Here is a 24,092-nt window from a genome sequence, read left to right on the forward strand (position 1 = left end):
TACAACATGAAGCAGCAGTGGCAGACAACATGAAGCAGCAGTGGCAGACATCATGAAGCAGCAGTAGCAGACAACATGAAGCAGCAGTGGCAGACAACATGAAGCAGCAGTGGCAGACATCATGAAGCAGCAGTGGTAGACAACATGAAGCAGCAGTGGCAGACAACATGAAGCAGCAGTGGCAGACATCATGAAGCAGCAGTGGCAGACAACATGAAGCAGCAGTGGCAGACCTTGTACCTTGAAAACAACCTTGTTGTACCCTTTGATATACCTTTACCTTTGAAGAATTTCGAGAGTATATCTACTCTCTGAGGCCGGCCATGCGCCAGGCTCATCTGGTGCTCGCCTGGTCAACCAGGCTGTTGCTGCTGGAGACCCACTGACCCACATATCAATCACAGCCTGGTTGGTCTGGCACCTGGTGAAGATACTTGCCTAGTTTCCTCTTGAAGGCTTCAACACTTGTTCCAGCAGTGTTTCTGATAACTTCTGGTAAGATGTTGAAAAGTCTGGGACCCGGGATGTTGATACAGCGTTCCCTTATTGTCCCCACCACACCCCTGCTCCTCACTGGGTTTATTTTACACTTCCTCCCATATCTCTCACTCCAGTATGTTGTTATGGCAGTGTGCAGATATGGGACCAAGCCCTCGAGTACCTTCCAGGTATATATTATCATGTACCTCTCTCTCCTCCGCTCCAATGAGTACACGTTCAAGACTTGTAGGCGTTCCCAGTAGTTTAGGTGCTTTACTGGCTCAACGTGAGCCGTAAACGATCTCTGTATTTGTTCCAGCTCCGATATTTCTCCTGCCCTGAACGGGGCCGCCAGCGCTGAGCAACCTTGTTGTACCCTGGTAGAAACCTTGTTGTACCCTGGTAGCAACCTTGTTGTACCCTAGTAGAAACCTTGTTGTACCCTGGTAGCAACCTTGTTGTACCCTGGTAGCAACCTTGTATCCTGGTAGCAAGCTTGTCGTACCCTATAAGTGAGTTTCCGAACGCCATCACGAGATGGCAGTTTGTATCATACCAACGCTCAGTCCACTCCACTCAAGGTGGAGGGAATTCTCATATTTTCCTTACTTTTCATGCAGTTATTTCTTGTTTCCAACCATGGGTCCTAAGAAAGCAAGTGCTGAGAAGAAAAATAGGATGATTTCCATGGAATTAAAGCAGGAAATCATTTATAAACAAACTAGGTGGAGGGTTAAGGACTTGGACAAGCAGTACCAGCCTACCACTTCTTCGATATGTACAATACTAAAGCAGGAGTCAGTAACAAAGTATAGCATTAAGAGTGTAGCAATTATAAGTCACTCTGTTTGACTTTTTTGAGTTATCCTAGGTTCTCTACACATGTAGTCAGGAGCAGGAATGCTCCTGTGGTGGCCCTATAAACCCCAACAACAACAATGGCCGCTGTCACCACCACTAGCCACATACGTAATGACGTGTATTTTATTAATTCTAGAGTATATATCATGTTTCTATGTTATTATATTGTTTATTATGGCATATTAAATGAATTGTGATAGACAAATAAGCCATAGAGTTGATATTAGGGAAATTTAAGTGTTTTGTCGTGCCTGGAATTCCATGGGAACAGATTAATTGCATTTCAATTAATTTAAAAGAGAAAAACTGACTCTGCAAACGAGCAAATCCAGATGCAAGCAAGGTCACAGAACGGATTAAACTCATTAGTAGAGGTTCCACTATATACCAAAATGCAGTGGGATCAAAAAATACCACATCAAAATGCTGTAGTGCAGTTTTACGGCTGGAAGTGTACAAAACAAAATAAAAGTAACATGGCTACAAATAACCTTTACTAACCTTCTGCCAAATAAAGACATTATGAATCATTGCACAGCCACAAAAGATGATACCCACACCAATACACACAGACGTCAAGATGGCCGGCGTTGACTGGAAGTGGATGAATGTGTACAATATAACACCTGCAATGACAACATGATGTATATTTAGCACACTGAAGAAATTTCTGCTTCTATAGTAATACATACAGTATATTAATAAGGAAGCACTAAACCCATGGGGGAATACAATACTTGGAATAGGATGTTATTGGGTTTTATGCAAGGATCCTCCAAGACAAAAGCCTTGATACTGGTCAATGTCTCTTGATCCAGGGAAGTTGAGTTGTTCTCCACTTTCTCAGATCAAACCTGATTATCTCCCTTTTGCAAGTCACTGTTAGGTACCCGTATGACTTCAATAACTTGGTTTTGCTATACTTATGGATAACTAGGAACAGAACACCTGATAGTTTATTCTAACAACTTTTTATTTTTTTAAATTGTTCAGAGAGCGAGTCTCATACTCCCATTATTTGATTCCTATACCCCCATTACTTGATTCCCATGCCCCCATTATTTGATTCTCACACCCCATTATTTGATTCCCATAACCACATCATTTGATTTCCATACCCCCATTATTTGATTCCCATACCCCCATTATTTTATTCCAATACCCCCATTATTTAACCCTTAAACTGTCCAAACGTAGATATACGTTCGCTTGCACAGCGCTCCAAATATTTTGAAAAATAAAAAAATATTTTTTTTTTTTTAAATTGAGGAGAGCATTTTTATAAATGTTATAGGATAAAAAAAAAATTTAGGGTCAGTACTTACTGAGATATAAGCCTGCAAAGTTGGTGCTAAATGATGAGGTGTCGGCAACACGGAGCACTGCTGCTTGCAGAAATAATAAACATTTAACATTTTTTTCCAATTCTTTTCTATTTTTTATTGTTTTCACTTTATGATAATAATGTTTTGTTGCAGATTTTTTTATTTCATAGCCAATTCTTGTTGAGAGACAAATGTTTGGTACTGAATTAGTAATCATACTGTCACAAACACACATGTTCACACTGATAAATGAATTTGTACACATGGTTCAATCACATACTATTATTTACATATATATACAAGGTATTTACAAGTCCCATTTATGTTTCTAGAAGTCCACCACTGTATGGTACTCCAAGAAGCATGGATTCATATAGAGTGCCACCCCACATTGCTGACACATGCATCATGTGTCTTTTCGCACTCGGGGTCGCTGTTTAGTGTAAGCACACACAACACACTTTTTCTGAGAGTACTTCTTTGGAGTAGATGGTAATGTTATCAGGCAGTGACAGTTTGGGATTATTCGGCACATCCCCCTCTTCTTGTGGAGTGACAGGTTGCTGTTGTGGGGTGACAGGTCGCTGTGGAATGACAGGTATAGGTGTGGTACCATACATTGAGCATTGCAATGTCTACAAGGTGGAAAAACACTTTTATATACCACTTGCGACCCCTACGTACACAGTCAACAAACCCTATCATCATGTCACAATTGTCGACTAGACGCAATTTGTTCGTATAGTCAATGACAGCAGCTGGCTTTACAATAGGTTCATTGTTGAACCTGCTCAGTCTGTCTGTCTGTACCATCTCGTTTCTGTGGATGGTTGACAGCAACGTCACGTCCCGTTTGTCATGCCACGTCAGTGCCATGATGTCATTGGCATGAAACGCTTCCACTAGACTTCCTCCAGTGAACCTTGGCATGTGTTTTCTACTTCCTCTCACTGTTCCACATATATCAGTATTGTTCACACATAGGAAATCAGTGAGCATAGGGCTTGTATACCAGTTGTCTGTGTACAATGTATGACCTTTGCCAAGGTATGGCCTCATCGTCTTGTAAACAACATCCCCAGAAATGCCCAACATGCGCCTGGTATCACCGAGTGTATTTTTCCCTGTGTAGATAATGACATCCAACACAAGACCAGTCTCACAGTCGCACATAACAAAAGAGTTTTATAACAAAGCAATTACGTTTGCTTGGTATATATTGGCTGAATGACAGTCGTCCCTTGAACAGAACCAAGGACTCATTGACAACAATGTTCTTGAATGGATAAAAGTAGGCACTGAATTTTTGTTTCAGATACATAAACAATTCCCTGATTTTGTATAAGAGGTCATTTCTGTTTGGCGTTTTCCTGTCTGAGAAGTGCAACATTCGTAGCAACAGAGTGAATCTGTTGCAGGGAAGGAGGTCACGAAAGACTGGAGTACTGATGAAGTGGTCTGTGGACCAGTAGTGTGCTATATTGTTCTTACCTGTGTGTAGCATAAGCATGGCAATGCCAAGGAATAAATACATTTCAGCCACAGTTGTATCTTTCCACCTGCGCAGCCGTGAAAACTCTGAAACATCTGTGTGGTCCATTGTATACTAGTAGTACATGTTGGTCTGGGTAAGAATTAGGTTCAATATTGGCTCATCAAAGTATAGTTGAAAATAGTCTAACTCTGTAGACTCATTTGTGATGGGACAGTGTGGCATGATGCCACTTCCACTGGCATCAAAAATGAAAAGATGTGGCACAAATGGTGTACCTTCTGTCCAGTTCCATTCGCGATCAGATGGTGCAGGGTGGACCTGTGGCATGGGGCGTGGGGGGAGCAGGAAGGGACACAGGAGTGGAGGCAGCACATGGTTAAGAGAGTGCCGGCCGGTCCTTTGTCTGCCCACCCACTGCGCCACAAGGTCCAGGCACCATGCCACCCCCCTCTTCCTCCATCCCAGTATACTCACCTTCATTATCACTATCAGTGGCTGGGGTTTTGGATCATGACCTGCCACGACCCTTGCCGCTGACTACATATGGCACACTGCCTGAACGTAGGTTACAACGCCTAAAAGTAAGTTTCACTGGGGAATAATAATAATCACTTTCACTCGACGAATTGTCTATCAGCATAAAATCGATTTCTTCATCGCCACTTATATCACTTTCGCTATCATCATCACCCAAATGCAGGGAAAATTATAATTTTATCTTGCAGAGTTGCCTTTGGGAAGTAACACTAGCAACCCCAGAGGTGCTGGGCTGAGGGTATGTTGTGGCCACACTGGCCACCCCAGAGGTCATGGCCTGAGGGTCATCTGGGTTATCAACAAAAGTTTCACTAATTCCTTGATCTTTAGTGGCTATATCGGAGTCAAAACCACTAAACTCACATTCTGTATCACTTTCCGAGAATAGTAGTGTGTTAATATGACAAGGCGTCAGTGAATCACGGGGGTTTGCCACGTTGTTGACCCAAGATGGAGCTGAAACTAACTGGTGTTACCACGCGATACCCCAGCTTCCCAAACTTTTTTCAATCTGTGCACACCCATTCTCTCATCCCTAGGCGACTCAGGCCCATCGCGCCAATTTTGAAGGAATGAAAAATAAAACGTCGATCTACGTTCGGAGCCTGCCGCACGTCAACGTACATCTACGTGTGAACAGTTTAAGGGTTAATTTGCATACCCCCATTATTTGATTCCCATACCCCCATTATTTGATGCCCATACCCCATTATTTGATTCACATACCCCGAGTTAAGAACCCCTGCTCTAGGCAGTGTTATGATCCATACAGGTTTAGTGCTAGGTGAAGATCATCAGCAACATGAGGACTCCATCATGCTAATAATATCGGTGTTACTTATTCATCAGCACTTGGTAGCACTCATTCTGAAGACAGTGTTATGGAAGTGTTCAAGAAGTGGGAAATGTACTTTACTTTGTTCAGCTGATGAACACAGATGATGGCATTGAGGCAGCAGTTTCATAGTTGAGATAGGAAGGTATGGAATAAATTAGAAAAATGAAAAGTCAAAAGTTTTTGTGAATGGATCAAGTGTAAAGTTAAAAAAAGAAAGTTAAAAGTGTGAAATAAGACAAGAAAGTAAAGAAATCCTAAAATGTGAAGATTAAGTGTTGGAATGATTGATAAAAAAAAATGAAAGTTTAGATTTTTATTTAGGAAAGTAACTTTTAGATGAACTGAAGGATACAGAAGTTAGTCTCCCTCTCATGGATCAAACCTGCCTCCCATAAGCCAGGTGCTGTATAACCCCTATGAGTTTAGCTCTTCCCCATGAATATAATAAGGATAAATTTAAGGAACTGGGAGAAAAAGGCTTGATAGGATAGAAAGTAATCTTGTTAAGTGTTGGGAATGTGTGGAGCACAGTGCATAGTGTTGCAACTCTTCAGCATGAGAGGAGTGTGACCCCAACTGTGTGTTGCAAGCATGTAACAGTTTTTTGTTTGTGCCTTAGACAAGGATCTACACTCTCTCAATGTTTGTTTAATGTACAGTAATGTCACCATGGTTGTTTAAGGTACAAGTGCCTCCATGGCTTGACGTACAGTATATTACATAAATCCATATGTACATGTATATTTATCCAAACTTACTTCGATTAGATTAGATACACTACAAAATAGGATCAACTTTAATTTCGTTCCACCAGAGTATTGTGGTACCAACACTCTTACATGTGTGTTAGGCATGGGCTCTAAACATTTCAGGAAGGAGGAGTGGAGTCACTGAAGATGTCATGTTTGAGAGCGATGTGTGGTGTAAATATTATGCACAGAAAATTTGGAGTGTAGAAATTTAGACGATGGTACCTTTGATGAGTTCCGAGAGTTTTTCTACTCCTGGAGCCCAGCCATAGGCCAGGCTCATCTGGCGATTTCCTAGTCAACCATGATGTTGATGCTGGTGTCCCACTGGCCCCCCACATTCATCACAGCCTGAATGATCTGGCACTGTGATGGAGGGCTGTGGTGTTGTTGAGGTTGTTTGGTCATTTGGAGAGGATGGAGCAGTGTGTTTTAAATTTAAAACAAAGAAGAAGGGGTAGAGGCTGTCCCAGGAAAGGTTGTGAGGTTTTAAGTGAAAACAGACTTGATCACCCAGCAGGTGTGTGTGAGCATCTTAGAGTGAAGTGTTTTTAGGGACTGGATGTGCTGTTGGGATGTGAGGAAGGTAACACTTACAACAGGATTCAACAGACTTGTGTGTTAGAGGGGGGAAATACAGTGCCTACAATCTGAATGATGGAGAGTTTATTTAGTTATTTATTTAATTTTTTTTTGGAGGGGGGTCACCCTACCTCCATGGAAGATGGTCAGTCTACCTATCTACCTGGAGGTTATATCATGTAGTAGAGTATTACATGTAATATATTGTGTTCATACCTAATGATAAACAACATTCCACATAAATCTAGAGTGTGTTACATACCTGTGAGAAATACAGGTACAGAGATGAAGAAGCCTCCCACAGCACACACTCTTGACAGTGATGACTGACGCAGATACTTGCTCATTCTGGGGAACAAAACAACATTACTCACTGTATATACAATAAGTTCAGTGATCGATAACCCATACATGCCTAATGCTTTTGCCCACATATTAACAATAATAATGCATGTAACACATTCAAAGGTCAAAATACATCCCCCCCCCCAAAAAAAAAAATTCCAAAGGAATGTTTTTCATAATATGCATAATTTTGTATAAACCTAAAAAAAAAAAAGTCAAGTGGCAGCTCCCGGGCCTGCTTCTTTATGCTTATCGACCTGTTATACTGATTCCTGGTCTCCAGGAACCGATCGTATCCATTCATGAAACTGCATTCCAATCCCTACCTTATGAAACTGCAGTAGGACCTGGAGAGAGAGTTTACCTGGAGAGAGTTCCGGGGATCAACGCCCCCGCTGACCAGGCCTCCTGGTGGATCAGAGCCTGATCAACCAGGCTGTTGCTGCTGGCTGCATGCAAACCAACGTACGAGCCACAGCCCGGAGGCAGTGACTCCTGAAAGCATCTTCAGGTAATGTCCCTATGCCTCGTCTGCATCTTTAACTGTCATCAATATTTCCTGGTTCCGTCTCCCTGCATCTCAAACACTTTGTCACTAACATTCTGAGTACAGTAGGCCCCTGCTTTATGGCGTTCCGCTAATACGGACATTTCAAATTATGACCAAAATTTGCTATACGGCTGCCCCCACCTGACATGCTAAAACGGTCACCCGAGGTGCCCCGTGACTAATGCTCTCACTTCACACGGCGAGTGTTCGGGCTCAAATCCCGGCGAGGGTAGAAACATTAGGCGTGTTTCTTTACACCGGTTGTCTATGTTCCCCATCAGTAAAATGGGTACCTGGGTGTTAGTCGACTGGTGTGGGTCGCATCCTGGGCCAAAACTGACCTAATTTGCCCGAAATGCTCTGCATAACAAGCAGCTTTCTATACAGTAGTATGTAACTGATGTTAGATAAGACTGTGTACATGTAGTTGTAGAAATAAAGATATTATTATTACTAAGGGTGTCTTATTAATCTTGAAGACACCATATTAATAACGATAATATGTAATAATTATCACACTGAGGCGCATTAAACGTCGTATAGACATTTTCATTAATGCACCTATGATATTTTTTTTCTAAACTATATAATAAACAGACTATGTAACATATAAACATGATAAATACACTCACTAGAATAAATTAACATAAATATGAGATATTTTTCCAGTCGTCTTGTTGAGTGTCTGAAAGAATAACGTTTTCTCTAGTCCAACACCAAAGAAAATGCATACACAATAATATTACTGGGGGCTAACTAGAAAATTATTCCTTTCGTATGCCTTCACTCAGAGCTTCATTCCTTATAAAAATGGTTTGTTACATGAGAATGGGAGTGTTGCTTTTCATTTATTTTACTGTAACAACGTGAAGACAACTTGTACACAATGCAAGGTTTTGGTATTATGGTATATGCTTCACCCCAATGGAAATAAATCAGTCTGACTTTTTTTGGGTTATGCTAGGTAATCTACACATATACTGCTATGTATGATAATCTGTGTAACTGTATTTATGTGTACCTGAAGAAAAATTTACTTACTCACAAACATGGAAATGAACGTATATGTTATTATTATAATAAAAAAGAAGCGCTAAGCCACAAGGACTATACAGCGTGAACGTATATGAACCATAACCAGACGCGTTCGTCTGCTTGTTTATATACTCCACGTCTCTCTCCTCTCTCATTTACTCGTGTTTTTTTTTCTCTATTTTCTCTCTCTCTCTCTCTCCCCCCCTCTCTCTCTCCCCCTCTCTCTCCCCCTCTCCCTCCCCCCTTTTCTCTTCCCCCCCTCTCTCTCTCTCTCTCTCTCTCTCTCCCTCTCTCTCTCTCTCTCTCTCTCTCTCTCTCTCTCTCTCTCTCTCTCTCCCCTCTATCTCCCCCCTCTCTCTCTCTCCCCCTCTATCTCCCCCCTCTCTCTCTCTCCCCCTCTCTCTCTCCCTTCTCCCCTCTCTCTCCCCCCCTCTCTCTCTCCCCCCTCTCTCTGTCTCTCGTTTATTCGTTTTATCTCATTTACTCACCTCACTCTACATTAAGACTACAAATATTTTAAGGTAAATAATGAGTGCACTGTATATGCATTTTATCGTTTCAGGACGCTTTATTACATGTGGGTGGGGAGGCCATACCTACCACACCCGACCTCTCACAATTAATACTACTCACCTCTCATCCTTCATTTAGCTTGTTTTATGTTCTATTCCAGCTTTTATTTAAAATTTTCCATATTGGGGAACTAATATTTATCTTATGAACTTCAAATTGATGTCCGTAGCCCGCTGGAAGATGCAGTTTTACGTTGGTTATATGTTATATTGTTTACTGTGTTCCTTACGGACGCCACTCAGAAAGAACCTGCACTTAGGAAAGCAACTTTATGTCGATGTTTCCATTAGTCCCGGATCATAGTCAAGTCACAAGCTAGGCGAGAAAAGTGAAGCAGAGAATCACTGAGCTCCCCAAGAATGCTAAAATATCTGAAACACGGAAGGAAGCTCTAAACAGGGTAGTGGAAAATATTGATCTTAAGATAAAGGACTCATACAGGATCTAGGAGACAAGAGGAACTAAAAGCGATTAGTGAAATTGAAAGAATTTCGAAATACTTCTTTTCATATGCCAAAAAAAGGAAAACCACATCTAGTATAGGGCCCCTGCTCAGACAAGATGGAACCTACACAGATGACAACAAAGAAATGACTGAGATACTGAAATTTAAATGTGACTCTGTGTTCAGCGAGCCACTGATCTATCTAAAGATAGACAATCCAAATAACTTTTCATAAATAAATCTCAAAACCCTGTCAATGTATGCCAAATTTCTGGCATAACCCTAACTCCACTAGATTTTGAGAAAGCCATTGACAACATGCCCATGCACTCAGTCCCAGACTCGCGGAACTCTTTGCTCATTAAGAACTGCAAGAAACCCTTCTCACGGGCCCTAAGCATGCTTTGGAGAAGGAGCTTACACACAGGCAAGATTCCACAGTCACTAAAAACAAAGGATATAGCCCCACTCCATAAAGGTGGCAGCAAAGCAATAGTTAAGAACTATAGACCAATACCGTTAACGTCCCAAGTCATAAAAATCTTTGAAAGAGTTCTAAGCAGCAGGATTGCAAACCACTTGGACTCCCAACAACTGCACAATCCAGGGCAACATGGGTTCAGAGCAGGTCGTTCCTGCCTCTCGCAACTACTGGACCACTATGATATGGTCTTGGATGCACTGGAAAACAATCAGAATGCAGATGTAGTATACACAGATTTTGCAAAAGTCTTTTGACAAGTGCGATCACAGTGTAATAGCTCACAAAATCCATGCTAAAGAGAAAACTGGCAAAGTAGGCAGATGGATCTTCAACTTTCTAACCAATCGAACACAAAGAGTAGTGGTAAACAGAGTTAAATCGGAAGCTGCCATAGTGAAGAGCTTTGTTCCACAAGGCACAGTACTAGCCCCTATCCTGTTCCTTATTTTCATATCGGACATAGACAGAGATGTAAACCATAGTAGCACCGTATCATCCTTTGCAAACGATACTAGGATCTGCAAGAGTGTCATCCATTGAGGACACAGCAAATCTCCAAGAAGATATAAACCAAGTTTTCCAATGGGCAACGAAGAAGACAATAGAGTGGGAAAGTAATGTGAAGGGCCTGTGAGTGGTAATATCTGAGGATCTCACCTTCAATGACCACAACAGTGCCACTATCACATCTGCGAGGAAACTGACAGGATGGAAGATGAGAACATTCAAGACAAGAGATGCCAAGCCAATGATGATCCTTTTTAAATCACTTGTTCTCTCTCTGCTGTACATTAACATCTCCATTCAAGGCAGGTGAAATTGCAGATCTAAAGAATGTACAGATAACCTTTACTGCACATATAAGTTCCATCAAACATCTTAACTACTGTGGACTCTTAGAAGCACTTGACTTGTACTCACTGGAGCGCAGGCGAGAGAGAATCTACACCTGGAAGATCCTGGAGGGACTGGTCCCTAATCTGCACACAGAAATCCCTCCATACGAAAGGAAAAGACTTGGCAGGTGATGCAACATACCCCCAGTGAAAAGTAGGGGCGCCATTAATACACTAGGAGAAAACCCTAAGTGTCCAGGGTCCAAGATTGTTCAACAGCCTCCAATCAGCCATAAGGGGAATTAATAAGAAAACCCTGGCTGGTCTTCAAGAGGGAGCTGGACAGATACCTAAAGTCAGTGGCGGATCAGCCGGGCTGTAGTTCGTACGTTGGGCTGCGTGGGGCCAGCAGTAACAGCCTCGTTGATCAGACCATGATCCACTAGGAGGTCTGGTCATGTACTGGGCTGCGGGGCCGTTGATCCCCGGAATACCCTCCAGGTAGGTAGGGACAGCAGATACTATGGTAGTGGGCAGAGGGGGGGAGGAGGAGGAGTAAAAGAAAGAGGAAGAGGAGAAGGAGGAGGAGGAAGAGGAGGAGGAGTTGATGGCAGTGGTGGTAGCAGTAACAGTAGTAGTAGTAATAGTAGTAACAGTAGCAGTAGTAGTAATAGTAGTAAGAGTAGTAATAGTAACAGTAGTAATAGTAGTAACAGTAGTAATAGAAGTAACAGTAGCAGCAGTAGTAGTAGTAACAGTAGTAGTAGTAGTAACAGTAGTAGTAGTAGTAACAGTAGTAGTAGTAGTAACAGTAGTAGTAGTAGTAACAGTAGTAGTAGTAGTAACAGTAGTAGTAGTAGTAACAGTAGTAGTAGTAGTAACAGTAGTAGTAGTAGTAACAGTAGTAGTAGTAGTAACAGTAGTAGTAGTAGTAATAGTAACAGTAGTAGTAGTAGTAATAGTAGCAGTAGTAGTAGTAGTAATAATATTAGTAATAGCAGTAGTACTACTACTACTTGCGGACGGAAACACTGTTACAGTGTTACTCTCCTAAGTGGTAAGTTTTGGATAATTGTTGTAGTCACATCACTGTAGTGTAATAAACCACGGTACGGGTGGGGATTGAACTCGTGGCGAGTGAGTTGTAAAACTCCAGACCGACGCGAGTTTAATCCCCGCCCGTACCATAGTTTGTTTACAATCGTGTCATTACGATTTCTTGAGTCATTGTAATCTTTTTCATTCTACTCTCACTGAAATTCTAGTACTGTTTGCAGAGGATGATACAGTACTGATATGAGAATACGAAAAAGAACTAGGAAGAGTAGTGTGCTTTTAATTATTGAACTTCACTCTACCTGGAGAGTGCTAAGAGTGTCATCACCCCAACGACCCGGTCCCACCCCAGGCCTCCCGGTGCACTGCCTGAGCAACCATACTGTTGATGCTAGCTGCACAAAGTCCAGTGTATACACCACAGCCTTTCTGATCAGAAATTAACTTGTGTAGGTAACTGTGGAAAAGAGCCAGAAGTCTGGTGGTAATTCTCCTTATGTATGGAGAACACTAAAAAGTTTTGGTCTTTTTTAGCTTTTTTAGTTTTTCCTCAGTGCAATCGTTGTAGCTTGCTTTTGATTGAGAGTATTTTACACCATCTCTCTCTCTTCTCTCTCATCTACCAACCCTCCTACTTTCACTAGGAAAGATTTTTGTGCAGATTTCGGACCAATTTTTCTAGAATTTTCTAAGTGTAGGTTAAATTGAATTCTCATCTACGTCCCAAGGCAATTTCGGCTGCCTTGAGAGGGACTTAGAATACAGCAATACTCCAGCCTAGAGAGAACAAGTGGCTTGCGAAGTATTATTAATGGCATGGAAAGATTGGTTCCAAATCTGCACAAAGAATTCTTTCCCAGTGAAAGTAAGAGGATTGGTAGATGGTATCACTCTATCGAGTGATTCAGGTTTGTTTTATACTTCGTTCCAGTCTTTATTTCCTTAATCTTTCAATAACAGAGTAACTCAAACTTATCCTCATGGAATATCGTATTTTTGTCAGTGGCCCACTGGAAGAGTTTATATCAGTTTGGAGGTTTTGTGTGTCTTCAATGGATGCCACTCTCATACTGACTCTAGTATCACTGGCAAAGGATGATACGGTGCAATGATTTATGGCTCTCTGTATGTCAGATATGAGAATCAGGAAGAGAACAGGAGCCAGTACTGTGCCTTGGGAAGCAAGGCACAGTACTGGCAGCGTCTGATTTCAGTGTTAGCGCTTTGGGTTCTATTCGTTAGGAAGTTAAATATCCAGCAGTCTATTTCTCCAGTTATTTCTTTTGCGCGCATTTTGTGAGCTATTACACCATGGTCATACTTGTCAATAACTTTTTTGGAGTCTGTACAATACGTTTACATTTCACTTGTCTTCCAATGCAACCAGGACCATGTCATGCAGTTGCCACAGGCAGGAGCGACTGTAAGTCCATGCTGCCCTGGATTGTCCGATTTTTGAGATTCCATGTGATGAGCAATCTTCCTGCCTATATATAGCCGTCCTGCTCCACTTCTGGTTAGTGTGACTTTGTAAATGGTCCAAGTCGGACCGAAATGTCGTCGTAAGCTCCTCTCTTCTATGTGCGGGTTATTTGTGTAACTGTCGGTTTATATATATATATATATATATATATATATATATATATATATATATATATATATATATATATATATATATATATATATATATATACACACAAATTCACCTACCTCGGCAGTACCCTTTCCAGAAACGTTGTCATCGATGATGAGGTGAATGCCAGACTTGCCAAAGCCAGTGCCACCTTCGGCAGGCTCCACAAGAATGCATGGAACCGAAGAGGCATCACCACAAGCACCAAGATCAAGGTGTACAGAGCCATAGTCCTCACCACACTTCTCTTTTGACTGCGAAACCTGGACTGTCTACAAACGTCACGCCAGAAAGATAATGTAGTAATTCTAGGAGACTTTAACTTTAGTCATGTTGATTGGAATTTCTTGACTGGGAATTTAGAATCATACGACTTCTTAGAAGTATTTCAGGATTGTTTTTTGAAGCAGTTTGTGACAGAACCTACAAGGGGAAATAACCTGCTTGACTTAGTTATGGCAAACAATGAATCCCTTGTTAATAATTTAGAAATTTCAGAGGAACTGGCTGCTAGCGACCACAAATCAATTACATTTAGCATTGAATGGAAGTACGATAGTAGCGATAACTCAGTAACAGCCCCAGATTTTCGCTTAGCAGATTACGATGGGCTTAGAGAACACTTATCATCTGTTGACTGGGGTAACGAAGAGAGCTATCAATATGACAGTTTTCTGAACACTATACATGCTGCTCAAAGAACGTTTATCCCATATAAAGAAATTAGATCAAATAGAAATGACCCAAAATGGATGAATAATAGGCTGAAATATCTACTAGGGCATAAGAAAGGAATTTATAGGCGTATCAAAAGAGGCGAGGGTCATCTTATGAATCAGTATATTGACATTAAGAAGGACATTAAAAAGGGGATAAGAAAAGCTAAAAGGGACTATGAAATTAAAGTTGCTAGGGATTCTAAAACTAACCCAAAAAGTTTTTTCCAGGTCTATAGAACAAAAGTTAGAGATAAGATAGGTCCCCTTAAAAATAACTATGGGCACCTTACTGACAAAGAGAATGAAATGTGCTCGATTTTTAATAATTATTTTCTCTCAGTTTTTACAAAGGAAGACACTAACAATATTCCAGTAATTAATTTTTACAGTGGGCTAGAAGAAGATAAATTATGTAACATCACAGTCACTAGTGAAATGGTTGTGAAGCAGATAGACTGAAGCAAAATAAGTCGCCGGGTCCTGATGAGGTTTTTTCAAGGGTTCTTAAGGAATGCAAAATGGAACTCTGTGAACCATTAACTAATATTTTTAATTTATCTCTTCAAACAGGTGTAGTGTCTGATATGTGGAAGATGGCTAATGTAACTCCTATTTTTAAAACAGGGGACAAGTCGTTACCGTCAAATTACCGCCCAATAAGCCTGACCTCAATTGTAGGCAAATTACTAGAGTCAATTATAGCTGAGATTATAAGAAGCCATCTCGATAAGCATAGCTTGATTAATGATACTCAGCATGGATTCACAAGAGGCCGGTCTTGTCTAACTAATTTATTAACTTTCTTCAGTAAAGCTTTTGAGGCTGTTGACCACGATAAAGAATTTGATATTATTTACTTAGATTTTAGTAAGGCTTTTGATAGAGTTCCGCACCATAGACTGTTAAAGAAAGTGGCAGCTCATGGCATTGGGGGAAAAGTGCTCTCGTGGATCGAGTCATGGCTCACTGACAGGAAGCAGAGAGTGTCCATAAATGGGGTTAAATCCGAGTGGGGATCTGTAACAAGTGGCGTTCCACAGGGATCAGTCTTGGGCCCGTTGTTGTTTATAATATATATCAATGATCTTGATGAGGGAATTACTAGTGATATGAGCAAATTCGCCGATGACACAAAGATAGGTAGGATAATTGATTCAAACGTAGATGTTAGGGAACTTCAGGAGGATTTAAACAAACTCTATTCTTGGTCAGAAAAGTGGCAGATGCAGTTCAATGTAGATAAATGCAAGGTTCTGAAGCTTGGGAGTGCCCATAACCCTAGTACTTATAAGTTAAATGATGTAGAACTTAGCCATACAGATTGCGAAAAGGACTTGGGGGTTATGGTGAGCAGCAACCTTAAACCAAGACAGCACTGCCTAAGCGTACGTAATAAGGCAAATAGATTACTGGGATTTATATCAAGAAGTGTAAGCAACAGAAGTCCACACGTCATACTGCAGCTTTATACATCATTAGTAAGGCCTCACCTAGATTATGCAGCTCAGTTCTGGTCTCCGTATTACAAAATGGACATAAATTCGTTAGAAAACATTCAGCGTAGGATGACTAAATTAATACATAGCATTAGAAATCTTCCTTATGAAGAAAGACTGAAGACTCTTAAGTTACATTCACTTGTTAGACAAAGAATGAGGGGAGACCTGATCGAAGTGTATAAGTGGAAGATAGGTATTAATAAAGGGGATATTAATAAGGTCTTGAGGATGTCTCTCCAAGAGAGAACCCGCAGTAATGGATTTAAATTAGATAAGTTTAGATTTAGAAAGGACATAGGAAAGTATTGGTTTGGAAATAGGGTAGTTGATGAGTGGAACAGTCTACCTAGTTGGGTTATTGAGGCTGGGACTTTGGGTAGTTTCAAATCTAGGTTGGATAAGTACATGAGTGGGAGGGGTTGGATTTGAGTGGGACTTTCACATCAGAGCTTATTTCTTGGGTGGCATTGAAAATTGGGTTGGGCAAATGTTTTGTTAGTGGGATGAATTGTAAAGGACCTGCCTAGTATGGGCCAGCAGGCCTCCTGCAGTGTTCCTCCTTTCTTATGTTCTTATGTTAAAGTTGAACCACTTTCACACCACACGGCTCAGAAAAATTCTTGGCATCAAATGGCAAGATAAGATCCCAGACACAGAAGTGCTGACTACAGCTGGCCTGCCTAGCATCTACACCATCCTAATGCAGACACAGCTTCGCTGGGCAGGTCACGTTGCTCGCATGCCAGACCACCGGCTGCCAAAGAAACTCTTGTTTGGCGAACTGAAGCATGGAAAGCGCTCTCAAGGAGGCCAAAAGAAGCGCTATAAAGACACCCTTAAGACTGCTCTGAAAGCTTTCAACATCAACCACACCATGTGGGAGCTGATAGCTCAGGACAGGAATGACTGGCGAGCAGTTGTCCAGAAAGGGGCAACATCCTGCGAGGCAAGCAGAATCTCACTAGCTGAGCAGCGCAGGCAGGCGAGAAAGACCAGAGCCATCAGACCCCTCGATACCGCCACCCTTCCTGTCTGCCTGAGAACGTTTCGTGCGCGGATTGGCCTGACAAGTCATCTGCGTACCCACCAACTTCGACCCCAGGATGACTAGATGGTCCTCGTCGAATCGACGGACAAACAACATTATATATATATATATATACATATATATATATATATATATATATATATATATATATATATATATATATATATATATATATATATATATAGGATGGGGTCCACCTCTGGTGTAAATTGTGGGACCCATAGCCTCGGAGAAGTGGATAAAAAGGCTTCAAGGAAGAATATTTGGATTTCTTCCTGAAGCCGTTTGAATATTCCACTTCCCCTACCACCCCATCTTTTAATATATAATTTTTTTACTAATAGGAATATTTTATTACATAATATGGTACAGAAGATTTAAGAGATACATTGTTGATATAAAGGTGGCATATACGGTACATGTTACGTGTGTATCACCGATTATAAGGCGAAAATCTCATCCAGCTCCTCAGAGCTGGGGCATGTGCCCAAAATACAGCAGGCATTACCCCTTTGAACAGCCGCACTGAGCCGCTGGAACAAAAAACTAGCTGCCCTGGGATCCCTAGTTACCCTGATGAGTCTTTTTCCCAGCTCCTTAAGGAATTTAGATGCACTCTTTCCCCATGAGCCAAGGGTCTCTGAGCCTATGGGAACAAACATATAATGATGGGCAAGTTTTCCATATTTTCTAGATTTTTGGGACTCCCTGAGGCTGGCAGCTGCCCCTCCTTCCTCCCTGGTGTATTGGAGATAGGTATCAGCCAAGGTAGATGCACATGTATAGTCCCACACCACCTGCTTCCCATCTGTCCAGGCTTGAAGGGTGATACCATCTGGACGCTTCTGGCTGCCATCAGATCTGCATAGTTGGGGTGGCTCCCTTACTGCTGGGCATCCAGCTGTTGTGAGGCTCCTCTTGATAATGTTATTAACCTCCTCATGTCTTGCAATCTTTACCTCGGATTTACGGCACACAAGGCCATGGTACCCGAATCGGTCTGCTGCTTCACTGCCACAAATACACCTGTGTTCGGCGAGAATAGGGGCGGCAAGTCGAAGGGCAACACCGATGCGGATGGTCTGTGGGTCGAGACGTGTGCCAAGGCTGGAGTTGGGAACAGCCAACAGAAAGTCCCCAGCATGAGGTGCTCTCACTGCCAGGAGGCAGGCTCTATCCTTCCCTGACACACTCTGGAGCACTGTTGAGGCAATATTTTCCACTATTGGACCATCCCAGTGCGATTGTTTGTAGTTGTTGGGGGGAGCAGGTCTGGTTCCAGAGCCCGTTAGATTATCCCAGATCATTGCTCCGTCAATATATATATATATATATATATATATATATATATATATATATATATATATATATATATATATATATATATATATATATATATATATATGATTATTTTACTGCCATCTTGGGCTGTGTGATTCCTGTGTCCAGGCTCCTCCTCCATAGAATATTCAAGGCAAGAGATATTAGTGTCTTGCAGTTCTTGATGAATAAGGAGTTCCATGAGTCAGGGGTCTGGGGCAGAGAGCAGGGGCATGCAATCGATGTTTTTTTTTTTATATATAAATAAAGTAGGGGGTTAGTTATGCCAAACTGTGGAGATGACGGCAGGGTTTTGAGTATCATCCATGGAAACACACATTTGGATTGTAATCTTTAATTAATGGATCAATGAACGCAGTCATACTACAATTTTAGAATTTCACTTATTTTTTGTTGTCATCAGTGTAGATTCCATCTTTAAGCAAGGGCCTGATAGTGCATGCGTTTTTTTGCCCTGGATTGTGCATATGATTAAAAACATACTGAGGATTTCCTTCAATTTCATTTATGGCTTTTTGTTGCCTCTGTCTCTCCTGGGCCTTTTATGATGCACTCAAAAGTTCAATGTTTTTCATTTCCTTTATTAATGATCTTTATTCTTCAGAAAGTCTGCGACCATTGAGAAGTTCTGTAATTCTCCGTCTTCGTCTGCTTGTGTATAAACCACTGGATGTAACTCCCAGCAGTTCAAGAAACAGTTACTGGAGATAAGTCATTGTCTTAAAAACCTATCAAATCCAGCCCCAGATATCTTGTTGCTTGGGGACTTCAATCTGAGACATCTAAAATAGAAAACTGTAATTAGAAAGTCTTTGGAGCTAGCTTGGAGGAACACTCACACTACAGAATTATTAAATCAATCCAATAAATTTGCCAGCAGAATGTAGAACAGACCAAATTGGGAAACACCCTAGACCTTATATTTACGAAGAATGAGGAACTGGCTCTGGTCATAACGGTGTGGAAAAGTGCAATGTCTGACCACAATATACACAAGATTCAGACTTAAATGCACAGTGGCCTGGCGCAGCAAATTACCATCAGCCATTAGGCTGAATTCAAGAAACTGTTTGAACAAGAAAATCTGGGACCAAGTAAATCATGACCATAATGAAATACGCTGGGAAGACAATATGACCATCGTTTATCTAAACCACTTTACTGGGAGGATAAGCTCATTAGCGCTGGAAGTATGCTGGATCCAGGAACAGCTGTTAAAAATTGACCACTGTCTGGAAAATCTTCCAGCTCCTGCACCCAACATCTTGCTCCTGGGGGATTTCAACTTAAGGCACCTAAAATGGAGGAATATAGCAAATAATATTGTTGCAGTAATAACACCAGGAGGCAGTTCTGATGAAAACTCACACTCACACGAGCTTTTAAATCTCTGCACAAAATTAAATTTAAACCAGCAAATAATAGAGCCTACTAGACTGGAGAATACACTAGACCTCATCTTCACTAACAATGATGATCTGATAAGAAATGTCACTATATCAAAAACAATATACTCAGATCACAACATAATTGAGGTTCAGACATGTATGCGTGGAGCCCCAGACCGACAAAATGAGATTAGTCACGAGGGAGCATTCACCAAATTCAACTTCAATAACAAAAACATAAAGTGGGACCAAGTAAACCAAGTCCTAACCGATATAAGCTGGGAAGATATACTAAGCAACACAGACCCCAACTTATGCCTAGAACAGATTAACTTGGTGGCACTCGATGTATGCACAAGGCTTATTCCTCTAAGAAAAAGGAGGAGTAGATGTAAAATAGAAAGAGACAGGCGCTCCCTTTACAGGTGACGGAAAAGAATAACAGAGCGGCTAAAAGAGGTCAATATATCTGAAATGCGTAGGGAGACACTGGTCAGAGAAATAGCAAGCATCGAACTTAAGCTAAAGGAATCTTATAGGAGTCAGGAATCGCGGGAAGAACTAAAAGCCATAAATGAAATAGAAAGAAACGCAAAGTATTTCTTCTCCTAAGCCAAATCAAAGTCGAGAACAACGTCCAGTATTGGGCCCCTACTTAAACAAGATGGGTCCTACACAGATGACAGCAAGGAAATGAGTGAGCTACTCAAGTCCCAATATGACTCAGTTTTTAGCAAGCCGCTAACCAGACTGAGAGTCGAAGATCAAAATGAATTTTTTATGAGAGAGCCACAAAATTTGGTTAACACAAGCCTATCCGATAATATCCTGACGCCAAATGACTTCGAACAGGCGATAAATGACATGCCCATGCACTCTGCCCCAGGGCCAGACTCATGGAACTCCGTGTTCATCAAGAACTGCAAGAAGCCCCTATCACGAGCCTTTTCCATCCTATGGAGAGGGAGCATGGACACGGGGGTCGTCCCACAGTTACTAAAAACAACAGACATAGCCCCACTCCACAAAGGGGGGCAGTAAAGCAACAGCAAAGAACTACAGACCGATAGCACTAACATCCCATATCATAAAAATCTTTGAAAGGGTCCTAAGAAGCAAGATCACTACCCATCTAGAAACTTATCAGTTACACAACCCAGGGCAACATGGGTTTAGAACAGGTCGCTCCTGTCCGTCTCAACTATTGGATCACTACGACAAGGTCCTAAATGCACTAGAAGACAAAAAGAATGCAGATGTAATATATACAGACTTTGCAAAAGCCTTCGACAAGTGTGACCATGGCGTAATAGCGCACAAAATGCGTGCTAAAGGAATAACAGGAAAAGTCGGTCGATGGATCTATAATTTCCTCACTAACAGAACACAGAGAGTAGTCGTCAACAGAGTAAAGTCCGAGGCAGCTACGGTGAAAAGCTCTGTTCCACAAGGCAAAGTACTCGCTCCCATCTTGTTCCTCATCCTCATATCCGACATAGACAAGGATGTCAGCCACAGCACCGTGTCTTCCTTTGCAGATGACACCCGAATCTGCATGACAATGTCTTCCATTGCAGACACTGCAAGGCTCCAGGCGGACATCAACCAAATCTTACAGTGGGCTGCAGAAAACAATATGAAGTTCAACGATGAGAAATTTCAATTACTCAGATATGGTAATCACGAGGAAATTAAATCTTCATCAGAGTACAAAACAAATTCTGGCCACAAAATAGAGCGAAACACCAACGTCAAAGACCTGGGAGTGATCATGTCGGAGGATCTCACCTTCAAGGACCATAACATTGTATCAATCGCATCTGCTAGAAAAATGACAGGATGGATAATGAGAACCTTCAAAACTAGGGAGGCCAAGCCCATGATGACACTCTTCAGGTCACTTGTTCTATCTAGGCTGGAATATTGCTGCACACTAACAGCACCTTTCAAGGCAGGTGAAATTGCTGACCTAGAAAATGTACAGAGAACCTTCACGGCGCGCATAACGGAGATAAAACACCTCAATTACTGGGAGCGCTTGAGGTTCCTGAACCTGTATTCCCTGGAACACAGGCGGGAGAGATACATGATTATATACACCTGGAAAATCCTAGAGGGACTAGTACCGAACTTGCACACGAAAATCACTCACTACGAAAGCAAAAGACTTAGCAGACGATGCAACATCCCCCCAATGAAAAGCAGGGGTGTCACTAGCACGTTAAGAGACCATACAATAAGTGTCAGGGGCCCGAGACTGTTCAACTGCCTCCCAGCATACATAAGGGGGATTACCAACAGACCCCTGGCAGTCTTCAAGCTGGCACTGGACAAGCACCTAAAGTCGGTTCCTGACCAGCCGGGCTGTGGCTCGTACGTTGGTTTGCGTGCAGCCAGCAGCAACTGCCTGGTTGATCAGGTTCTGATCCACCAGGCCTGGTCACAGACCGGGCCGCGGGGGCGTTGACCCCCGGAACTCTCTCCAGGTAAACTCCAGGTAAACACATACCACCGTGGCATAGACGATGCTAACTCAAGAGCGAGTGGTGCTCCCTCTATAGGTGAATTATTATTATTATTATAATCAAGGGGGAAGCGCTAAACCCGGAGGATTATACAGCGCCTGGGGGGGGATGTGGAAGGCATTCAGGCTTAATTCGGGGAACTGGAGCACAGATCCAATTCCCTAAATCAAGAGCCCCTCACCAACATCAAGGAACCTTCCTTGAGGGGTCTATAGGTGAAGACATAATAACAGTGTTTCCCAAAGACAACAGACTGTATCACCAAAGGAAACTGGTTCGAGAAATGGAGAACATTGAGTAAAAACTGACTGTATAATACAGAGTCCAGGAGAGACAAAGGGAGAAAAGGAGCCACAACTAAAATTAGTAACAATTCAATTTTTTTCTCGTACGCTAAATACAGGACAAAAAAAAAATGAGTATAAGGCCTTGAAAGATGGAATATACACATGATAATATGGAAATGAAGGAAATACTGTTATCACAATATGACTTCAATAAACCACTATGACAGAATCATGGAGTCTCTGGAAGAAAACCAGCAGTTGTAGCATACACAGATTTTACAAAGGTATTTGACAAATGCGATCTTCAGGCGGGACAGTCACGCGCGGTTGTGCTCCATCAAAAATTGTGTGTCTTGATAGTAGCAGAGGGAACAGAATGCGGGAAATAAGCGTGTGCAACCCTAAAGTGCATATACTCCTTTGAACAAACAAAAAAGGAATATCAGTGAACACTAAATAGGAAAATATGGATTACAGTGTCACATGGAGAGTGCCGGTGGAAGAACGGTTACTGTGGGAATAGACCTGACCAGCACTAGTGAATTGTTGCCGCATGTCGACACAAGTGGAAATAAGCAGATATTGAACTATCTATAAGTAATATAATGAGTGACAAGGACATATATGTGCAGTGACATAGTGAACTAAATTGTAGATAAGAGTAATCTTAATTATCCCTCAGTATAGCATACAATATATAAAGTAGATATGGGAATATCTTACAAGCGACTGGCACTAGCGAACTATTGCCAGAGGTCCAGTGAAGTGTTAATAACGGATGAGTAATTACTATAGTCATAAGAGATAAAACGAGTGATGGTAGTATTGAGGTGCAGGGAATCACAGCATACATAAATACAGCATACATAAATTGAGCATACAATCGATGGAAAGGCATATGACTACCGAGTGACGTGTTTTTCCCGTTACCTCTACTAAACAGAAAATAAACTTTTCCATAGAAGTGTAGGGGAAAGTTAGCTTAGGCCTAGCTGCTGTGTAAATAATAAAACAATGATCCCAGTATAGCGCAGTGAAAAGTGTATTTTGAAAGAATACAGTGTATATCCTTGAGATAAACAGTGTACAGCACTACATAAAAGGAAATTAAATAATAATAATAATAATAATAATAATAATAATAATAATAATAATAATAATAATAATAATAATAATAATAATAAAAACAATAGTGAAGTGTGGCTCGGTGGCCTGGTGGCTAAAGCTCCCGCTTCACACACGGAGGTCCCGGATTCGATTCCCGGCGGGTGGAAACATTTCGACACGTTTCCTTACACCTGTTGTCCTGTTCACCTAGCAGCAAATAGGTACCTGGGTGTTAGTCGACTGGTGTGGGTGGCATCCTGGGGGACAAGATTAAGGACCCCAATGGAAATAAGTTAGACAGTCCTCGATGACGCACTGACTTTCTTGGGTTATCCTGGGTGGCTAACCCTCCGG

The 24,092-nt window shown here is 41.6% G+C and overlaps 1 protein-coding gene across 2 annotated transcripts in view; it reads right to left on the reverse strand.

Moving 5' to 3' along the window:
* Positions 1–24,092, reverse strand: part of LOC128684189 (uncharacterized) — an 89,617-nt gene that overhangs the window by 42,849 nt on the left and 22,676 nt on the right. The window contains exons 2-3 of one of the 2 annotated variants that reach the window (XM_070094840.1): positions 7,130–7,215; positions 1,843–1,967 (exon numbers count right to left, since the gene is read on the reverse strand). In XM_070094840.1, the coding sequence (XP_069950941.1) occupies positions 1,843–1,967; positions 7,130–7,215 (211 nt within the window). The remainder of the gene's footprint in view (positions 1–1,842; positions 1,968–7,129; positions 7,216–24,092) is intronic. The other variant, XM_070094847.1, reaches the window with a different exon arrangement.

The sequence above is a fragment of the Cherax quadricarinatus genome, chromosome 4 (genome assembly GCF_038502225.1).
Source record: "Cherax quadricarinatus isolate ZL_2023a chromosome 4, ASM3850222v1, whole genome shotgun sequence".
Taxonomy (NCBI): Eukaryota; Metazoa; Arthropoda; class Malacostraca; order Decapoda; family Parastacidae; genus Cherax; species Cherax quadricarinatus.